At 42.0% G+C, this 22,446-nt stretch overlaps 1 protein-coding gene and 1 non-coding gene across 2 annotated transcripts; one reads left to right on the top strand and one right to left on the bottom strand.

Moving 5' to 3' along the window:
• Nucleotides 1-2,273: 2,273 nt before the first annotated feature.
• On the bottom strand, nt 2,274-2,345 carry trnae-uuc (transfer RNA glutamic acid (anticodon UUC)). The gene has a single exon. It is a non-coding gene; the product is annotated as a tRNA-Glu (tRNA).
• A 5,110-nt stretch (nt 2,346-7,455) lies between these two features.
• LOC117401622 (histone-lysine N-methyltransferase SUV39H1-like) lies at nt 7,456-20,670 on the top strand. Its single transcript, XM_034002390.3, has 6 exons — nt 7,456-7,545; nt 9,858-10,003; nt 12,157-12,816; nt 15,437-15,583; nt 16,346-16,475; nt 17,190-20,670. The coding sequence occupies exons 1-6, from the start codon at nt 7,527-7,529 to the stop codon at nt 17,321-17,323; spliced, it is 1,236 nt and encodes a 411-aa protein (XP_033858281.3). The 5' UTR covers nt 7,456-7,526; the 3' UTR covers nt 17,324-20,670.
• Nucleotides 20,671-22,446: the final 1,776 nt, after the last annotated feature.

Here is a 22,446-nt window from a genome sequence, read left to right as displayed (position 1 = left end):
AGCAGAGGGAGGCTGTTCAGAGAGTAGAAGAGCCTCCCTTTCTCTTTCTCTGCTCCACCAGCACAGAGCAGAGGGAGGCTGTTCAGAGAGTAGAAGAGCCTCTCTTTCTCTTTCTCTGCTCCACCAGCACAGAGCAGAGGGAGGCTGTTCAGAGAGTATAAGAGCCTCCCTTTCTCTTTCTCTTTCTCTGTTCCACTAGCACAGAGCAGAGGGAGGCTGTTCAGAGAGTAGAAGAGCCTCTCTTTCTCTTTCTCTAATCCACCAGCACAGAGCAGAGGGAGGCTGTTCAGAGAGTATAAGAGCTTCTCTTTCTCTTTCTCTGCTCCACCAGCACAGAGCAGAGGGAGGCTGTTCAGAGAGTAGAAGAGCCTCCCTTTCTCTTTCTCTGCTCCACCAGCACAGAGCAGAGGGAGGCCGTTCAGAGAGTATAAGAGCCTCCCTTTCTCTTAATCTGCTCCACCAGCACAGAGCAGAGGGAGGCTGTTCAGAGAGTATAAGAGCCTCCCTTTCTCTTAATCTGCTCCACCAGCACAGAGCAGAGGGAGGCTGTTCAGAGAGTATAAGAGCCTCTCTTTCTCTTTCTCTGCTCCACCAGCACAGTGCAGAGGGAGGCTGTTCAGAGAGTAGAAGAGCCTCTCTTTCTCTTTCTCTGCTCCACCAGCACAGAGCAGAGGGAGGCTGTTCAGAGAGTATAAGAGCCTCTCTTTCTCTTTCTCTGCTCCACCAGCACAGAGCAGAGGGAGGCTGTTCAGAGAGTAGAAGAGCCTCCCTTTCTCTTTCTCTGCTCCACCAGCACAGAGCAGAGGGAGGATGTTCTGAGAGTGTAAGAGCCTCTCTTTCTCTTTCTCTGCTCCACCAGCACAGAGCAGAGGGAGGCTGTTCAGAGAGTATAACAGCCTCTTTAAACAGCAGAGCGCTTCTAGCATTGAGTGGAGAGGATAGGACCGAGCAGCCCCCCCCCCCGCCAACAAATTAAAAATCATTGGAGGGGGGTGTGTGTGCCATAGGACATGCAAACACCAATTAACACACTGGATCTGTGATAATGATCTCACACGTGCTTTCCAAACCTAAATACCAAGAGAAAACGTGCAAGAACGGAACACACACACACATATATATATATATATATATATATATATATATATATATCAGCCTGTGGTTATTAATATTATTTGTTTAATTACATCTCACCCGAAAGACAGAGCACAAGGAGGTGAAGTGACTTGCTCAGGGTCACACAATGAGTCAGTGGCTGAGGTGGGATTTGAACCGGGGACCTCCTGGTTACAAGCCCTTTTCTTTAACCACTGGACCACACAGCCTCCTATGATATGGTGCACTCACACCTTCACTTTTACCTGCAGTGTGAAAAATAAAAATACAGATTCTCTCTGCTGTGACCCGACCAATGCAGAGTACTGTAATAACCATTCAACAGCCACGTAGGTGACATTCCACTTTGTCTCCACTAGGTGTCACTGCTACACCGTCAGCCACATGTTTCAAGTTCTAGTATATTATTCCGAATGATGATGTTAACCGGAGTTGCTAATAAATGGGGCTTGTTTTTTTGGGGGAGTGGCGGGTTTGGAGTTTGCATAAACGCCCATAATCCAACATGTTCTGGGCTTGTTTTTGGAAGAACGGGGTCGCTATTTTTCTGTCACAAATCTGGCTTCGTTCAGAAAGGCGTTTCTAGAAAAGCAACGCACGCTTTTTATTAAAAAGCGGGCACTATTTTTAATGGTGTGCCTCTGTTTTGAATTCAAACGGGGACGTAGAAACGACATCATAAAGTTACTAACTTCAATGGAAGTGGCTTAAAATTGCGTCACTTCTGCTAGATGAAGCTAAAATGTGTCGTTTCGCAGCGATTTATAAATACATTTTTCAAATTCCTATAAATCCTATATATATATATATATATATATACACACACACCTGTAATTTCTAATTTTATATTTTAGTTTTCTGTAATCGCTTTGGATAAAGGCGTCTGCTCAATAATAATAATAATAATAATAATAATAATAATAATAATGCACGTTGGTAATTTGTAAAACATTTTTTTTTAATTTATTTATTTTATATTAATTTAATCGATTCATTTATAGAAGGAGATTAAGACAATGCTTTTCCTAAAAGATTAGTTTTATAACACAGATTCTTTTGCTGTTACAAAAGCGATACAGACCACGTAATATAGCCTGAAGGGCTAATTCACACAAAAATCAACGTATATTTAATCTTTAAAATAACCAAAAAACTCATTCCCATACCGGGAGTCGAACCCGGGCCGCCTGGGTGAAAACCAGGAATCCTAACCGCTAGACCATATGGGAGATTGTAATTATATCAACGCAACATTACGTCATAGAATGTATCAGCCAGTCAAAGTGATGTCGTGACATCACCAAGCCAAAAAGAACACCTTCAGAACAAAAATGATGTGTACAATGGTAACTGTTATTAATACAATCATGTATGTATTTAAGAATAAAGTTTATTGTATTATATTGAGAAGTCGACACTAATAAAAATTGTATTATATTGAGAAGTCGACACTAATAAACTTTCTGATAGGAAACATCATTATGTATGGTCTTCTCTGTATTGTCCAGCAGCATTCTAGCTACGATTTCTACATACTGTAAACTGGTGTCCCTTGAAATCCGAAGCAACAACATATTTAATTCTGCGTTTTCTAGCAAAATCTGATCAGTTTTCCTCTTGGCTTTACTCTGCTAGTGACGCCTGGTGGTGAAATACCGCGTTGCAACACATAGAACCAGCCAGCAGCTTTTATTGAACGGTCAGTTCCAAATTCTGGTGGTCAGTGGTCACAGGATTTTTTTCATTTGTTCAATCAGTGATATCAAGCTTGACAAAAAAGTGTTTTAAATTGAAAAGACAAAAAGATTTTCATCAGATGAAAATATTTATTGAATTACATTTATTTAATTACGGTGAACAACAGTTTTCCTGTACGAGGAAACACATCAAAATGTGTCTTATAAAAAAAAAGGGACAATATAAATACATTATTTATCCAGCAAGTAGTGATATTTCATTGCAATTACTCTAATATACAAGAACATAAAAGTTTACAAACGAGAGGCGGCCATTCAGCCCATCTGAGCTGGTCCGGTTCCGAGCAGCTGACTGATCTCAGAACTTCATCAAGTCGGGTCTTAAAGGATCCCAGTGATTCAGCATCAACAACATGACTAGGTAACCCATTCCATCCCCTCACCACTCTCTGAGTGAAGAAGAGTCTCCTTCAACAACATGACTAGGTAACCCATTCCATCCCCTCACCACTCTCTGTGTGAAGAAGAGTCTCCTTCAGCAACATGACTAGGTAACCCATTCCATCCCCTCACCGCTCTCTGTGAAGAAGAGTCTCCTTCAACAACATGACTAGGTAACCCATTCCATCCCCTCACCACTCTCTGAGTGAAGAAGAGTCTCCTTCAACAACATGACTAGGTAACCCATTCCATCCCCTCACCACTCTCTGTGTGAAGAAGAGTCTCCTTCAGCAACATGACTAGGTAACCCATTCCATCCCCTCACCGCTCTCTGTGAAGAAGAGTCTCCTTCAACAACATGACTAGGTAACCCATTCCATCCCCTCACCACTCTCTGTGTGAAGAAGAGTCTCCTTCAACAACATGACTAGGTAACCCATTCCATCCCCTCACCACTCTCTGTGTGAAGAAGAGTCTCCTTCAACAACATGACCAGGTAACCCATTCCATCCCCTCACCGCTCTCTGTGTGAAGAAGAGTCTCCTTCAACAACATGACCAGGTAACCCATTCCATCCCCTCACCGCTCTCTGTGTGAAGAAGAGTCTCCTTCAACAACATGACTAGGTAACCCATTCCATCCCCTCACCGCTCTCTGTGTGAAGAAGAGTCTCCTTCAACAACATGACTAGGTAACCCATTCCATCCCCTCACCACTCTCTGTGTGAAGAAGAGTCTCCTTCAACAACATGACTAGGTAACCCATTCCATCCCCTCACCACTCTCTGTGTGAAGAAGAGTCTCCTTCAACAACATGACTAGGTAACCCATTCCATCCCCTCACCACTCTCTGTGTGAAGAAGAGTCTCCTTCAACAACATGACTAGGTAACCCATTCCATCCCCTCACTGTCCTCTTTCTGAAGAAGAGTCTCCTTCAACAACATGACTAGGTAACCCATTCCATCCCCTCACCGCTCTCTGTGTGAAGAAGAGTCTCCTTCAACAACATGACTAGGTAACCCATTCCATCCCCTCACCACTCTCTGTGTGAAGAAGAGTCTCCTTCAACAACATGACTAGGTAACCCATTCCATCCCCTCACCACTCTCTGTGTGAAGAAGAGTCTCCTTCAACAACATGACTAGGTAACCCATTCCACACCCTCACCACTCTCTGTATGAAGAAGAGTCTCCTTCAACAACATGACTAGGCAACCCATTCCATCCTCTCACCGCTCTCTGTGTGAAGAAGAGTCTCCTTCAGCAACATGACTAGGTAACCCATTCCATCCCCTCACCACTCTCTGTGTGAAGAAGAGTCTCCTTCAACAACATGACTAGGTAACCCATTCCATCCCCTCACCACTCTCTGTGTGAAGAAGAGTCTCCTTCAACAACATGACTAGGTAACCCATTCCATCCCCTCACCACTCTCTGTGTGAAGAAGAGTCTCCTTCAACAACATGACTAGGTAACCCATTCCATCCCCTCACCGCTCTCTGTGTGAAGAAGAGTCTCCTTCAACAACATGACTAGGTAACCCATTCCATCCCCTCACCACTCTCTGTGTGAAGTAGAGTCTCCTTCAACAACATGACTAGGTAACCCATTCCATCCCCTCACCACTCTCTGTGTGAAGAAGAGTCTCCTTCAACAACATGACTAGGCAACCCATTCCATCCCCTCACCACTCTCTGTGTGAAGAAGAGTCTCCTTCAACAACATGACTAGGTAACCCATTCCATCCCCTCACCACTCTCTGTGTGAAGAAGAGTCTCCTTCAACAACATGACTAGGTAACCCATTCCATCCCCTCACCGCTCTCTGTGTGAAGAAGAGTCTCATTCAGCAACATGATTAGGTAACCCATTCCAACCCCTCACCGCTCTCTGTGTGAAGAAGAGTCTCCTTCAACAACATGACTAGGTAACCCATTCCATCCCCTCACCACTCTCTGTGTGAAGAAGAGTCTCCTTCAACAACATGACTAGGTAACCCATTCCATCCCCTCACCACTCTCTCTGTGAAGAAGAGTCTCCTTCAACAACATGACTAGGTAACCCATTCCATCCCCTCACCACTCTCTGTGTGAAGAAGAGTCTCAGACCGGTTTGAGCCGGGACCCCGTTTGAGAAGACAGACCCCCCCCCTCGGCACACAGACCTCTACTGGTAAAGTGATGCACAGCAATTTACAAAATGTTCGCCAAGTCCTCTCTCTCCATGCTTATCATGTGATTAAACAGAGTTCCGACAGTCGCTTCTCCGATTTTATTCTAGGGGGAGAAAAAAATAAAAATTAATTTGTAATAATTGGGCTTTCGAAATTGGGGAAAAAACTGAGGTAAAAACCATTGGCGATGAAAAAAAAAAAAAAAAAGTATATTTATATATAGTATATAAGAGTGCTTATGTAATTTTTCTTGTAAATTATATTGCTAAAACACCATATTAGAACTTTAAAATGAATACATTGCTGTTATTATTAATTTCTTAGCAGATGCCCTTATCCAGGGCGACTTATAATTGTTACAAGATATCACATTATTTTTACATACAATGACCCATTTATACAGTTGGGTTTTTACTGGAGCAATCTAGGTAAAGTACCTTGCTCAAGGGTACAGCAGCAGTGTCTCCCCTCCGGTCAAGAGTCCAGAGCCCTAACCACTACTCCATCATCATCATCATCATCATCATCATTATTAGTATAGTAGTAGTAATAATAATAATAATAATAATAATAATAATAATAATAATAATAATAAAGAATTGAAACACAATCTAGAAACACGAAATAAAAACTTGTCATACAAGGACAAACGTTTCGGCTAACCCACTAAGCGTACCTGCCCCTCGGAGCGCGGCGGCTCTGTTTTCGTACTCCGAGCAGAGCCGGGTTAGGTGTCCCAGCTCCAGCGTCTCAAACTGGGTTTTTAGCGGCTCTATGTTGGTGAGGGACAGGTGATCCCCTTCCAGCAGCGTCACCACGAACTGACTGACATCTGTCGCCGAATACAGTTTCTGTTTAGGGACTACTCCGGAACACAGCGTCTTGAGCAATTGGAAACTGTGTTTGTCCCCCAAATTTCGGGATATTTTCACGGCCAGCTGGTTAAATTTCTGTACACAACGCTGTATGAAAGCGAAACTAAATTGAGCGTAATTCGTGTTGAGGGAGTAATGCGTTGCGTAAAAGTGATCCACCCACACGCAGCGGAAAACTGCGAGATCAGTCGTTGCAAAATCCGAATATGCAAGACGGTGAATTATTCCACGCCCTGTGAACTGACTGTATTAAATACACTAGACTGTATTAAAAATATGTGTGCATTTCTGTTTTGTTTTGGGCAGCTGGCTCTTTGAGCTAATATATATATATATATATATATATATATATATATATATATATATATATATATATATATATATATATATATATATATAAAATACAGTCAGCGGACCTCTTTCCTGGTTGAATTCCTTCAAAGAAGTCGGGGGCCTTTCTGTTTGAGACGTTGCATCAGGCATTTCTACAGAAGCACCTGCCAACTGAGCACCTGCACTACAGCTGTGGCCAAGAGTTTTGCATCACCCTCAATCGTTTTTTTTTTTTTTTTTTTGGTAGTTTCTTTGATTACATGATGTTAAATAAAAGATCTAAATTATGTTCATATAGCGAGTACAGTCCTGGCATTGTAAGCGACTGTCTGCAGACCAAGCCCAATTTTAAGCGAAACTGACATCCCTGTCAAGAGCAGGTCTCCGCTTTATTTACCCAACAACACAACCCTCCAATCACAGCACTCCTGCGTTTTGCCTGGGCGCAATACCTTTGACGTTTTATCCAATGAGAACACTTTCTCCCTTTCCCTAGCCCCACCTCCACAGACGTGTTCCCGCCTCCATTCAGCGTTCTACCAATAGCAAAGCGTTCTTTCAACAAAAAAAAAAAAAACGGAATCAGATTGGTAAACATAACCGTCAATCAACAGACTCCTCGGGGAGAAGGGAGACGCCTCTCCCCCAGTCTCAATCATCGTGGAGGCGGCTCTGACAGGTGACAGGTGAATGAAGCCGTCAATCACATTAGATCGCGATACGGAATCCAATCAACGACCACCGAGCAAACTGAGAGGCGGGACGTATCGGATCCCAGAGCCAATTGGCTGGTGGGGGCTTCACTCTCGCGGCAAGCGAGCCAACCATCGCGCTCCGTTTCTGTTAGCCCGCCTCCCGGCCTGAGTTAGCAGTTTTGGCGGCGGTGCAGAAGATGGCGGAAAATTTAAACGGTAAGATACGTTTTCGTTTCATTAACCGTACACTTGGAGACGGGGTAGTTGTCAAGTATGTCCGTTTAAAAAAAGGTATTCTACTAACGAGTCCTGGACGCCAGTTTGAAGCCGCAGCCGACACATTTCTTTATTAAAACGACGCCACTAAACGCTGGCCAGCATATATAGTCAGAAAATAATCATTTGTGGTTTACGAATAAGCTTCTAACTCTTTACTTAGGAGAAATAAATAAATTAATTAAAAAAAAAAAACACCTCATTGATATGATTTCATATGTTACTGTTTCGGTATCAAATGTTTTTATTGTGTAAATTTAAAGATATTTGCTGTGCTGTGACTGGTCATGGTGGTACAGATATCAGTGGTGAATAATTAAAAAAAAAAAGTTATTTAGAGCAAGCAGATGTGGTTTATATTACGTCTTAAATTAAATATATATGTGAGAGAGAGTAGTTCCTATTAATATTGCATTATTAATTGAGACTAGCTAACATATGTGTAAATATCGGCTGTACATACTACCCACCCACGATTCGTTTTTTAAATACCGGTGGTATTAAAACAATAAATAAATAAAAAGTTAAGCGATACAGGAATAATCTAATGTAAATTAGTACAATCTTATACTGCCGGGAGTTTAACACCGTCAGTCCTGAAGAAAGAGAGATACTTTTTTTTTATTGTATTGACGTTAAGTTTTGAGAAAGTGAGACGGTGTGTTTATATTAAGAGTTCGTCTTGTGCAGATAGATGCTGACAGGAGTCAGCTTCCTCAGCGCCAGTAACAACAACAACTATACTGGCTAGTAAAATTAACATCTCTGATTAGCTGTCAACACCTAGCGCTGTGTTTGGTGACTTATCCGTCAGTAAGTCAACAGATTATCTATCTATCTCTTTATTATATACACGTTTTAATAATCTTTGACTAGGTACAGTTTAGGATCTGTCTGTCTGTCTGTCTGTGTGTGTCTCTCTCTCTCTCTCATAAATCAGTATGTGCCGTCACTGATATACCGGTATATACTGTGGTTAACTGAGGAAGCGTTCGTTTTTGATTTTTTTTTAGCAAAAATAACACGAACCCCTTTTGTAATGTGAATTGCACGCTGATTTATTGTTTTAAAAAAAAAAAAATCGGTTCGTGCTATATTTATATTTACCTAGTTCATTGCAGTACTCGGGTGCAGTATTGTGGGCAACTTTTGAAATTGCACAAATGGACCTAAACAAATAAATACGAGGGTGGTGCCCCCCTCCCCCAAAGAGAGAGGGAACCCTATCCAGTCCAGTCCAGGGCAGGCTTTAAAATTTAAAATGTTCTGAAATGTACCTTTGTTGTTTAAAGGTGCCATTTTATTGAAAAATATAACAAACGTCAGAAAAAAAAAAAAAAGCTGACGGCTCTCATAACTGTCAAGTCGGGTCTTAAAGGATCACAGTGATTCAACCTCAGCAACATGACTAGGTAACCCATTCCATCCCCTCACCACTCTCTGTGTGAAGAAGAGTCTCCTTCAACAACATGACTAGGTAACCCATTCCATCCCCTCACCACTCTGTGTGAAGAAGAGTCTCCTTCAACAACATGACTAGGTAACCCATTCCATCCCCTCACCACTCTCTGTGTGAAGAAGAGTCTCCTTCAACAACATGACTAGGTAACCCATTCCATCCCCTCACCACTCTGTGTGAAGAAGAGTCTCCTTCAACAACATGACTAGGTAACCCATTCCATCCCCTCACCGCTCTCTGTGTGAAGAAGAGTCTCCTTCAACAACATGACTAGGTAACCCATTCCATCCCCTCACCACTCTCTGTGTGAAGAAGAGTCTCCTTCAGCAACATGACTAGGTAACCCATTCCATCCCCTCACCACTCTCTGTGTGAAGAAGAGTCTCCTTCAACAACATGACTAGGTAACCCATTCCATCCCCTCACCACTCTCTGTGTGAAGAAGAGTCTCCTTCAACAACATGACTAGGTAACCCATTCCATCCCCTCACCGCTCTCTGTGTGAAGAAGAGTCTCCTTCAACAACATGACTAGGTAACCCATTCCATCCCCTCACCACTCTCTCTGTGAAGAAGCGTCTCCTTCCCTCTGTCCTAAGTCTATCTCCACTTCATTTCCACACTGTGTGTCCTTTTAAAAATACGTCATGTCCCCGATTCTTCTTTGTTCAAGGCTAAATAGATTCCTTCATCTTGGCGGCTCAAGTCCTCGATGGGCAGCAGCCCATCTGTGCCTGGCATGGATCTCCTAAGGTGCGCCCCCAGCGTAACCCTGCGTGTGTTTTTGTGTGCAGGATGTCACGTGGTGTGCAAGTCATCCCAGAGTCACCTGCAGTACCTGTGCCGCTTGGAGAGAGTGGCGTGCACAGACCTGGGCATTAGCAAGAAGAACCTCAATCACTTTGAAGTGGAGTACCTCTGCGACTACAAGAAAAAGGGGGTGAGTCGAGCTTGCAAGAGAATTTACAAACCAGGCTGTGTTGGACCCACCAGTGCTCGTCTGGTTTTGAGTTGCAGGTTGATCACGAAACTTTGTCACGTCACTTTTAAACACTCAGTACTGCTGAATTCAGAAATACTAAAGTTAATACATTCTATGACATACATTTTTTTAATATTTCTTGAGGAAATGTATTTAAGATTTTTTCTTCATGCTAAAATGAGCTACTTTTGCCCGAAGTCTTTCTTTATTTTATTTCTTAGCAGACGCCCTTATCCAGGGCGACTTACAATTGTTACAAGCTATCACATTATACATTATTTCACATTATACAGATATCGCATTATTTTAACATACAATTACCCATTTATACAGTTGGGTTTTTACTGGAGCAATCTAGGTAAAGTACCTTGCTCAAGGGTACAGCAGCAGTGTCCCTCACCGGGGACTGAACTCACGACCCTCTGGTCAGGAGTCCAGAGCCCTAACCACTACTCCACACTGCTGCCCATGGAATTCTTTGCATGGTAATCCTGTCAAACTAGTCTGTCAAATCCTTCTGTTCCTTTTCCTACTTGTTGAACTGCTCTACCCTGTTCGACGTGTGATTACATGGGTGCCAACATGTCTTGGCACATTGCAAACACGTTACATTTTTGTGTGTGGAGTAAAATTGCTTATTAAAAATACCAAGTAAAAAATTGGCAACGCTAGCACGCTTGTGAGACGCGCATTTATCCAAAGAGGTCACTCTCCTTCATTTTGTTGTTGGTGATCCATAAACTACACGCTTTTTATTCTTCATTCAAGAACCCGCTTGGTGAGCTACAGCGAGCTGTACTTTTGGCCTTGTATCGGGATCCAAACTGTACCAGACTCTGTTATGATGTAGCGTGTGAAGAAAGTATGGCGATTTATCGCTACACAGTGAATCATTACACAGAAACCAGTGCCAAACAAAATAATTGGGAATTAAGTGGAGATTTATGACAGAAGGTAGGAGACTCTTCTTCACACAGAGAGTGGTGAGGGGATGGAATGGGTTACCTAGTCATGTTGTTGAAGGAGACTCTTCTTCACACAGAGAGTGGTGAGGGGATGGAATGGGTTACCTAGTCATGTTGTTGAAGGAGACTCTTCTTCACACAGAGAGTGGTGAGGGGATGGAATGGGTTACCTAGTCATGTTGTTGAAGGAGACTCTTCTTCACACAGAGAGTGGTGAGGGGATGGAATGGGTTACCTAGTCATGTTGTTGAAGGAGACTCTTCTTCACACAGAGAGTGGTGAGGGGATGGAATGGGTTACCTAGTCATGTTGTTGAAGGAGACTCTTCTTCACACAGAGAGTGGTGAGGGGATGGAATGGGTTACCTAGTCATGTTGTTGAAGGAGACTCTTCTTCACAGAGAGTGGTGAGGGGATGGAATGGGTTACCTAGTCATGTTGTTGAAGGAGACTCTTCTTCACACAGAAAGCGGTGAGGGTGTGGAATGGGTTACCTAGTCATGTTGTTGAAGGAGACTCTTCTTCACACAGAGAGGGGTGAGGGGATGGAATGGGTTACCTAGTCATGTTGTTGAAGGAGACTCTTCTTAACACAGAGAGTGGTGAGGGGATGGAATGGGTTACCTAGTCATGTTGTTGAAGGAGACTCTTCTTCACACAGAGAGTGGTGAGGGGATGGAATGGGTTACCTAGTCATGTTGAATAACTGGGTTTTTTTTTTTTTTTTTTTACCTGGTTGATTAGACAATGAGAAAGACTTCAAAACTTTAGCGCTGTTCAGTGTTTTAGCAGTTATTTACAGCTCTGTAAGCATGTCAGACAGACGGACGCCAGAATCATCTGACTTTCTTAATAACTTGCTAAATATTGTTAATGCCAAGTTTCATGACATTTGGATAAGCAGATTTATGGAAAAAATTGTACGAAGCATGACACGTGTAGAGCTCTGACCAAAAGGTTTGCATTAGAGGGTGATGCCAAACTTTTGGCCATAGCTTTACACACCCAAGTCTCCACTACATCCCTTGCAAAGGAGATAATTAAGAAGCAATCTAAATGTAATCAGCTGGTCGTTATTCAAACGGACAGCTGGCTGCGTGTTCCTCACTCTGCCCGTTCCCAACCCCCCCCTGCCCCCCCTCCGCAGGACCAAGAGTTCTACCTGGTGAAATGGAAGGGCTACCCGGAGTCCCAGAACACCTGGGAGCCGCGCAGGAACCTCAAGTGCCTGAAGATCCTCAAGCAGTTCCATCTGGACCTGGAGCGGGAGCTGCAGCGGCGCAAGCAGCGACGCGGCCTGAAGAAGCTGGACCACAGCCTGGCGCATTTCATGCTGCAGAAAGCCAAGCAGAGGCAGCACCTGGGCCGCTGGGAGGCCTCCCTGAACACCACGCGGGAGCACAAGGGGAGGATCTTCGTCCGGAACGACGTGGACCTCGAAGGGCCCCCCAAGGACTTCACCTACATCAACAACTACAAAGTGGGCGAGGGGATCGTGCTGACGGAAGTGGCGGTGGGCTGCGAATGCCGGGACTGCTTCGAGGAGCCCCTGGAGGGCTGCTGTGCCGGGGCCTCACTCCACAGGTTCGCCTACAACGACAAGGGCCAGGTGAGGCTGAAGGCGGGGCAGCCCGTGTACGAGTGTAACACGCGCTGCCGCTGCGGGCCAGAGTGCCTGAACCGCGTGGTGCAGAAGGGCATTCAGTACGACATGAGCATCTTCAAGACGGACAACGGCCGGGGGTGGGGGGTGCGGACCATGGAGAAGATTAGGAAGAACAGCTTCGTCATGGAGTACGTCGGAGAGGTAGGAGCCCCAAAAAAAAATGGGCATTTCTGTTCTTTTGTTCAGTGCACAGAAAGTGAGAGATACGGCTGTGGAGAAAAGTTTAGCGTCGCCTGGAATTTTAGGATTGAGACATAATTAAAACGTTGTTTTAGATCTTTTATTTAACATCGTGTAAACTACAAATGATATCGCTACTGGAAACCGCAATAATAGTGCAGTAGTATTTCGAAATGTCACATATTTTCACATAGTTTTTCGTGATATGTAAGGGGAAAACTACAAAGCGGTGTGTGATTCAAGATGTTGAATGGGCAGCGGTGTGGAGTAGTGGTTAGGGCTCTGGACTCTTGACCGGAGGGTCGTGGGTTCAATCCCAGGTGGGGGGGACACTGCTGCTGTACCCTTGAGCAAGGTACTTTACCTAGATTGCTCCAGTAAAAACCCAACTGTATAAATGGGTAACTGTATGTAAAAAAATAATGTGATATCTTGTAACAATTGTAAGTCGCCCTGGATAAGGGGGGTCGGCTAAGAAATAAAAAATAATGTTAACGTCACATTATTCAGCGGGTTTCATTCGACTTTCATTCGAAGCAAAATGAGTTCATTCTACAGGGTGATGCTAAACTCGTATTTCTTTTTTTTTTTTGCATTATTTTTTCAAGAGGCTGTGTCACAGCCTAGCTGTTTGTATGCAAACAGATTGTTGAATAACTTCCATTCGTTCTTGACAGAAAGCACAGTTTGAATGCGGTGCAGTTTTCCTGGTTGTCACAGCTTGCCAAGTTGTTAGCCTGTTTCTAGATATTTAACATCTCGATTTCAAGCCATCGCAGCCTTTCAATTATGCAAAACAGTCCCAAGTGCAGTTTTGAAATGACTGATTGCTGTCCGTTAACTGATAACTGTTACTGTTTGCAGTATATCATAACTTTGCAGTAGATGTTAGAAACATGACAGAGCACGCTCATTTTAAACATCACTGTGGTCTGATCGTTGGAAAATAAGGTACAATTTGGGACGCCTAACCACATGCGCACAGGCAAACATTCTTTTAAATTAAATCCCAACTGTAATCTCCACTTGATTTTGGATTTTCTATCAAACAGCTTCTTTTAAATGCACTGTAGCTACTTCAAATAGGAACACTTGCCACAGGTTAGGCACTCTGGCCAACTGCAAAAGGGTCTATATTGTGCTACACTTACCACTGTATAAACACTAAAGGCATTATATGAGACCATAAGAACATTATGAACGAGAGGAGTTTGTTTACCATGTTTTTTTAAAAAAAATGTTTTAATAGGCTTTACCAGACCTCTCTGTGCTTTACAATGCTCCCTATGCTTTACCAGACCTCTCTGTGCTTTACAATGCTCCCTATGCTTTACCAGACCTCTCTGTGCTTTACAATGCTCCCTATGCTTTACCAGACCTCTCTGTGCTTTACAATGCTTCCCTGTGCTTTACCAGACCTCTCTGTGCTTTACAATGCTTCCCTATGCTTTACCAGACCTCTCTGTGCTTTACAATGCTTCCCTATGCTTTACCAGACCTCTCTGTGCTTTACAATGCTTCCCTATGCTTTACCACACCTCTCTGTGCTTTACAATGCTTCCCTATGCTTTACCAGACCTCTCTGTGCTTTACAATGCTTCCCTATGCTTTACCACACCTCTTTGTGCTTTACAATGCTTCCCTATGCTTTACCAGACCTCTCTGTGCTTTACAATGCTTCCCTATGCTTTACCAGACCTCTCTGTGCTTTACAATGCTTCCCTATGCTTTACCACACCTCTTTGTGCTTTACAATGCTTCCCTATGCTTTACCAGACCTCTCTGTGCTTTACAATGCTTCCCTATGCTTTACCAGACCTCTCTGTGCTTTTACAATGCTTCCCTATGCTTTACCAGACCTCTCTGTGCTTTACAATGCTTCCCTATGCTTTACCATACTAAATAACTTGCCCAGCAGCAGTTACTGGGTCAGATTTGATGTATTTGTGGAACGAAACCTGCTGAATCATGTGACGTTAACATTGAATTACACACCGCTTTGTAGTTTCCCCATATACTTAACGGAAAATCTGACATTTCGAAACCTAACATGAAATACTACTGTACTACTATTATGGCTTCCGGTAGACTTTTTTTAGCGATATCATTTTGTGATTTCTTTGATTTTTACATGATATTAAATAAAAGATCTAACTTTGTAGTCCGGCCATCGGAAAATGCCTTTGTTTCAGTCCCCTCCTCTGTTGTTTGAGAACACTGGGGCAGCTTTATTTTAAAAAGCAGGCAGAAAATAAACAGGACAGGCGAGGAAGAATTCCCCAAGGAGAATGTGACGCAATTGATGGGAATTAAAAACTTCAAATAATCGTGATTTATCTTTACGCTTCTTTTTTTTTTTTTAAGCTGATAATGCAATTGTCCACCCCCAGATTGCCATGTAAAAATAACATATTCCCATCTGTGTTAAGGACAGTGTCACAGACAGAGCTGGTGTTGGCAGGAAGGAGACTCGGGGGACATCACACAAGTCCCTCACAGTTTTCTTGCTGCTCTCGCGATTATTCACCAGTTTAAACTCTGTGTGATTTCATTCGGTGTCCACGATTACATGTTTTTGCAGATCATAACTTCAGAAGAGGCGGAGCGGCGAGGCCATATCTACGACCGGCAGGGCGCCACCTACCTGTTTGATCTGGACTACGTGGAGGACGTGTACACGGTGGACGCTGCTCACCACGGGAACATCTCGCACTTCGTCAACCACAGCGTGAGTACAGAGAGCCCGCGACGCGGCCTGAAACGACAGTGCAAGCAATCGCATGCAGAAACACAAAAAGAAACGCGTATTCAATGACAAACGTGTCCACTAGAAGTCTTTCTCAGCGTCTTCAATAGAAACACTACAAGAAACTTCATAAATTCAATGGCAAGCGTTTCCACTAGAAGTCTTTCTCAGCGTCTTCAATAGAAACACTACAAGAAACTTCATAAATTCAATGACAAACGTTTCCACTAGAAGTCTTTCTCAGCGTCTTCAATAGAAACACTACAAGAAACTTCATAAATTCAATGACAAACGTTTCCACTAGAAGTCTTTCTCAGCGTCTTCAATAGAAACACTAAAAGAAACTGCATAAATTCAACGGCAAACGTTTCCACTAGAAGTCTTTCTCAGCGTCTTCAATAGAAACACTAAAAGAAACTTCATAAATTCAACGGCAAACGTTTCCACTAGAAGTCTTTCTCAGCGTCTTCAATAGAAACACTAAAAGAAACTTCATAAATTCAATGGCAAGCGTTTCCACGAGAAGTCTCTCTTAGCGTTTTCAATAGAAACACTAAAAGAAACTTCATAAATTCAAAGACAAACGTTTCCACTAGAAGTCTTTCTCAGCGTCTTCAATAGAAACACTATGCAGTAAATTCACCTTTTCTTGTTTTGAAATTCATTCAAGATTGCCCTAAAGCCACATTACTTTGAAGAGCTTGCCTGTAAATGTTCCCCCCTTCTCTCTCTCCCCACAAGCAGTGCACCCCGAATCTGCAAGTCTACAACGTGTTCATTAATAACATTGACGAGAGGCTGCCGAGGATCGCTTTCTTCGCCACCAGAATGATCAAAGCTGGGGAAGAGCTGACCTTCGACTACAAGATGCAAAGTAAGAGAAACGCACAGAATCCACTAGAGAGTAAAGCCACGTCCTGTAACTGGACGCTGCACAAAGTCAAAAGATCAGCTGGACAGCTCTGGCCAAAAGTTTTGCATCATCCTCCTGTAGAATGAACCCGAATGAAACCCGCTGAGGTTCACATATTGAGTTACGCACCAGCGCTTTGTAGTTTTTCCACTTACTTAAATAACAACAAATTGTAAAATTCGACCTTTTCAAATCCAACGTGTAATACTACTGTACTACTATTATGGGCTTTTGTGGTATCGTATTGGAGCTTCTTTGATTACACGATGTTAAATAAAAGATCAAAATTATGTTCATATTTATTTTTTATTTTTTTGGCCCCCATCCTAAAATTTATAGGTGGTGCTAAACTTTTGGCAGTAGCTGTGTGGGTTTAATAACAAATACAAAAATATCCACCCCAAAAAAACCTGTTAAGCATGGATTTAGGACCATTTTCTCCCCAAGAACACCCCTTTGAATGCACACGGCCAGTGTGCTCAAGACGAGTTTGTTTGCCTGGTACTTCTGTATATTCCAAAAAAAAAAAAAAAAAAGAAAAAAACATTTCAAGCGACAAATAAAATTATTTAATTAATAATTTGCTTTGATTAGTGTAGCCATCTTTCTGCTGGAGGGCTGGGCTTGACTATTAATGCGTGTGTCTCCCTGGCTGTGTGTTTGTGTTTTGTGCAGTTGATCCAGTGGATGCTGAAAGCACGAGGATGGATTCCAATTTCGGTCTGGCTGGAATGACCGGTTCCCCAAAGAAAAGGGTTCAAATGGAGTGCAAATGTGGAGTGGAGTCGTGTCGGAAGTATCTGTTTTAAAACTCTGGGGGGGAGGGGGGGAGGGGTAAACTCCTTTTCAAGACTGGACTAAACTACTAGCCCTGCACCCAGTCCTGTGTTTAGGTTTCGTGATTTCTTACTGAGCATTTCCAAAAATGAAACTGTTCAATATTAACTTCTTTCGAACTTCAGTTTGTCAGAATTCTGTTCTCATTACAATACTGAAAAATATATATATATTTGAGTATTGTACCATTGTAACCAGTGTTTTGGATAAGCTTTTCAGATTAATCTTTTGTTATATGTATCACAGGCAAGATCAGGTGTCTGTATAGCAGTGTGAGCCATATCCAGTGCACAAGACTTTGTTCGCAGTAGCTGTTTTCCACAGGGCGCTGGCTGATCGGGTCCGCGTTACAGGTGTCTATGAAAATTTAATTTTGAAGGTATTAATTGTTTTTAAAACTGGTAATTGGAACGCAGCACTTCTTAGAAGAAATCACGTTCAGGAGAAGCAATAACAAGGTCTACGTTAAAAAAGAAAACTAAACAGAAACGCAGGACGGGAGCATCGAAACTGGATTTGTCCAGCCTAAATTGTACAGGTTGTCTTTTCTTTTGTTATATTTCTGTGTGTGTGTGTGTGTGTGTGTGTGTGTGTGTTGGGGGGACGGATGGATGGACGGACCACACTTGCCTTTGCTTATTGCTTTTAAAGTAAGGTTGTAGCACAAATAAAACCAACAAAATGCTGTATTTTTATTTTTAGTTGAATTTGTATTATGTTTAATAGACCCTTCTGGCTCCGATAGGCCGCAGTGACTCCCCACGCTTACATAACAAGCACGGTTTACATTCGCATCACCTTATATTCTCCCCACAAAGAAAAGAGCTTGAATTGAATACTAGTGAGTCAATTTCTTTAATTTTAATCTTTTTAAAGATGGCTTCCCATGTACCTGCATGGGCCACTCAGAACTACATTTCCCATCATCCCCCTGCTCACTGGTAAATCCAGCTGTTACATATGCGAGCAGGAGGACGATGGGAAATGTAGTTCTGAGAGGTCCATGCGGGTACATGGGAAGCCATCTTGAGGCAGCGAATGCGATTTAAAAGTTTGAAGAAGTGGTCAAAATGTAAAAAAAAAATTAAAACTATACACACACCTTAGGTAAACAGTTGTAGCAACACATGGGAACATGTAACACAATCAAATAAAAAGGTCCTTATGTACCCTTTTAATTCAGGGCAGTGCCGTTCCCTGTCCAGTTCTAGGGTTTAAATGAGTTTGCAATGGTTTTAATAAAATGTGCGCACCTGCTCTCTGCACCCTCAATCTGGAGAATAATACTCCTATTGTTGGAAATGGGAAAAGGCTAAATTTAAGTAACCATAAAAACTGGAACTGGTAGCAAAAAAACAGATTTAACCGTCCAGGAAAGCCTAGGTTAACGTAGCACCTCACCTCTGTCTGGATACATTTGTTGGTCCAGCACGCCGCTGATAGTACCTGTCTGCCTGAAAGTGGGGTGCTCTGTAGAGCGGTCAGTTCCTAAGTTTTGCTGTTCATAATTCTGGCGTTCTACAGTATTGGAAGGAATAAGATATTATTCCAGAAGTCCATTGAGGCAGTGTTCACAAGATGAGTGGTACCTTCCCTTTTTACGCAGCGTTTTAATTATAAACATGTTGCTGACTCTTGAAATTCTTCTCACACATTGTGGGGTAGCAAATCGACTGAGGGGGTACGTGTCTCAATATTTATTCGGGAGCATTCGCCAGGAGAAAGAGGATTTCTCATCGAAGGATCGCGGTGTATCGAGATCACCACGCTGGCGAACGCTCCCTATTAAAAGTAATCCCCTAGTCGATTTACCAGTGATGTGTGAATTAAAAAGTAAAAAAAAAATACCAGAATAGGGCATATGTTGAAAAAGAAATTTCTGCAGTATTGCCAACATGGGTTACAGCAAAGCTAAAGCAATGAATTTCTTATAAACACAGCGGGGGGTTCGGGAAGACTTTCACCTTTTACAATAATAATGACAAACAGCCATTGTTTCTTTTTTTTTTTGTAAGTTTGCAACAAACTTATTACATTTCTGTTTCTAACATCTCCTGTTAGTTCAATGGAATGTGTTTTTATTTACTGTTAAGTATTTTTTTATTATAATTTCTGATTTATTGGAAAAGTTGTTTATATATATATATATATATATATATATATATATATTTAAACTACAGAAAAAGTGGGACACACTCGGCTTATGTTTCACTGTTCCGCTCAGAGAGAAATAAAAAGTCGCCTCAAACCATAAACGAACGATATCACAAAACTAACACAAATAAAGCTGAAAAACCTGCCAGTCTTCATTCAGTTTTTACAGCATAAAACTATAATTAAACCTTTAAATTGTAAGCAGCTTCAGATATCATTAATTGCTTCATATTTTTAATGTTATCTGTTGCTTGCCCTACATGGTTCATTTTTCTCAATCTGCTTTTAGCTTGTCCGAAGAATCTTAAGTGCCAGCACTGAGTATCTGTTCTGTTAAGAATGAAAACATCTCCGCTTTTACGGTGGTGCTTTCTCCAGTAGAAATAATCTATCTTCTGCACAACGGTGTGTGTAACCAGGTCACGCTCCCTCGTGCAACACTGCAGGTGCGCTGATAAAAATGAAGGGTGTGATGGAGGAACAGAAAAAACAGCTTTGTGGCAGGAGTGTGAACTGAATGCACCATGATCCTCCTAACGCAGCACGCAGGAATATCCCCTGGAAAGTGTCCTGAGGGCTGATTCTTCATGGTCAGGTATTGGGTTTGAGGTTAGGTTTTAGGGCAGGGGGTTGGGTTAGGGTCAGGATGGGTTGAGTTGCCGAGCTCTGGAAGTGAAAAGCAAATGTCCTTGAATCATGTGATGCCATGAGGACACTTTCTAGCAGATATTCCTTCACGCTGCTGGTCCTAGAGATTCTCTGTATCCCCCCCCCCCAAACTAATTTATGATCTGTTGTGTGAAACAACTTGGGGGGATTTTTGGTGGTTTGTGTTGTAACTGAAACTCGCTGCCGGTGTTTTGTAAACTTTTTTTTTTTTTATTTACTTGAAAATAAATTCTCAAAAGTGAGTCTTGAAACACTATTAGTACACCGTTGATCGCCACACTTCATCAAACAGCTGTGCTGAAACTGTTGAGATGAAGTGAAGTAGTGTTTGTGTTAATGTCGGTGTTTGCTTACTGACCAGGTATTTCTAAACTGTGTCTTTCTGTGTTTTCTGCTTTTTTTTTCCCATTGTCGTCTTTTTTAATTCTTATTTTATACAATAATAATATACATTTTGTAAAAATTATTTTGTAAATAAAAGTATGCTATCCGTGTCTTTTTTGATTGACGTTTTCTTAATTTTTGTTTTATTAAGTTTTTTTTTAAATTTAGTTTACAGGTCTGGCCAAAATTTTGCATCATCAGGAATTTTAGAATTGAGACATTAATTAAAATAAATAAAAAAATCAAACAATATTAACAGTTGCAATATATTATTTTATCCCTTGCAGTGAAAATCCATGGAGTTACTATTTGATTTTGTTCCACCTTTGTCCATTTTCAGGGAACACAAAAAGGATACAATATCAAAAATACATAGCTGAAAGAACTGTGTTTTAAAATAAGCAGGCGTCCATTTAGATGTACTGTAGATGGTTTTGTTGTTACAGTACTATATTTTCAACTGAAGTATTTTAATTCGGAACAATATGATTCTGAAAATATCACTTGCCAGAAGAGACGACTGTGGACACGTGGACCGTAATACAGTACATACTTTTTTTTTTTATAAATTTAGTCGTTGCCAATTATTTTTTTATTATTTTCTCCCAATTTGGAATGGCCAATTATTTTATTACGGTCGGCTCACCGCTACCACCCCTGCGCTGACTCGGGAGGGCGAAGATGAACACACACTGTCCTCCGAAGCGTGTGCCGCCAAGCCGACCGCTTCTTTACACGCTGCAGACTCACCGTGCAGCCGCCTCAGAGCTACAGCGTCGGAGGACAACGCAGCTGTCGGGCAGCTTACAGGCAAGCCCGCAGCCGCCCGGCCAGACTACAGGGGTCGCTGGTGCGCGGTGAGCCGAGGACACCCTGGCCGACCTAACCCTCCCTGTTACCCATGCACAGAACTGCATACAACGTAAAAGAGCAATTTAGTAAAATATATACATATATAAAGATTTTAAAAAGTTTCCAGAATTAAAACCAAAGTCAGTATTCGAAATTGCGGAATATAGTGCTCGATAAGGCCCTAACATCACAGTTCACTTGCAAATGAAAATTGTAATATTGAAGATGGGCTTTGTATCAGAAAAACTGATTTGAGAATTGTTAAACCATTTTAGCCAATAAACTTAAACCATGTTTTCGATGTCGATTCAAGATATGTCAGATAAATTGGAAGGATTTTGAAACTGATAAGTCTTGATTGCACGATTCATCTTTAACTGTTAAACCCCACCTAGTGCTCCTAGAAACAGTTAAAATGTTTGTCATTGAATAGTTTCTTTATCGAATTTCTCCACTTACTGCATCACAAGTATGTACTGAATTTTGTGCAGCAAACAGTGTAACTTTATTATCATATTTCCCAGGCCACAGATGAATAAGATCAAGCCTTTATAAGCTTGATCTTTATATATATATATATATATATATATATATATATATATATATATATATATAAAGAACATAAATGCTGCTCTTCTAAACCATATAACCTTAATACCTACCTGCCAAGAATCCATGTGATCTTGAAGGTGGGTTTGGAACTCTGTATTGACATTTAGAACTGCCTTCCACACTGCAGCCCAGCACACTAACCACTGAGCTACTCAAACCCACTGCCTTCCACACTGCAGCCCAGCACACTAACCACTGAGCTACTCAAACCCACTGCCTTCCACACTGCAGCCCAGCACACTAACCACTGAGCTACTCAAACCCACTGCCTTCCACGCTCGTAGATTTTTGACAGGGATTTGTGGCAGATCTGAAATACCATTTGTAAGGAAAAGGAGTTTTTAAAACAGAATTAGTAAGGCAAGTTTGCCAGTATTAGCACACTTCCAGTATTCAAACTACTGCTGTGGATTTTTTGGTTTGT

The sequence above is a fragment of the Acipenser ruthenus genome, chromosome 55 (genome assembly GCF_902713425.1).
Source record: "Acipenser ruthenus chromosome 55, fAciRut3.2 maternal haplotype, whole genome shotgun sequence".
NCBI lineage: Eukaryota > Metazoa > Chordata > Actinopteri > Acipenseriformes > Acipenseridae > Acipenser > Acipenser ruthenus.
The sequence above is the reverse complement of the archived record's forward strand: the minus strand, read 5'-3'. Positions and strand labels throughout refer to the sequence as shown.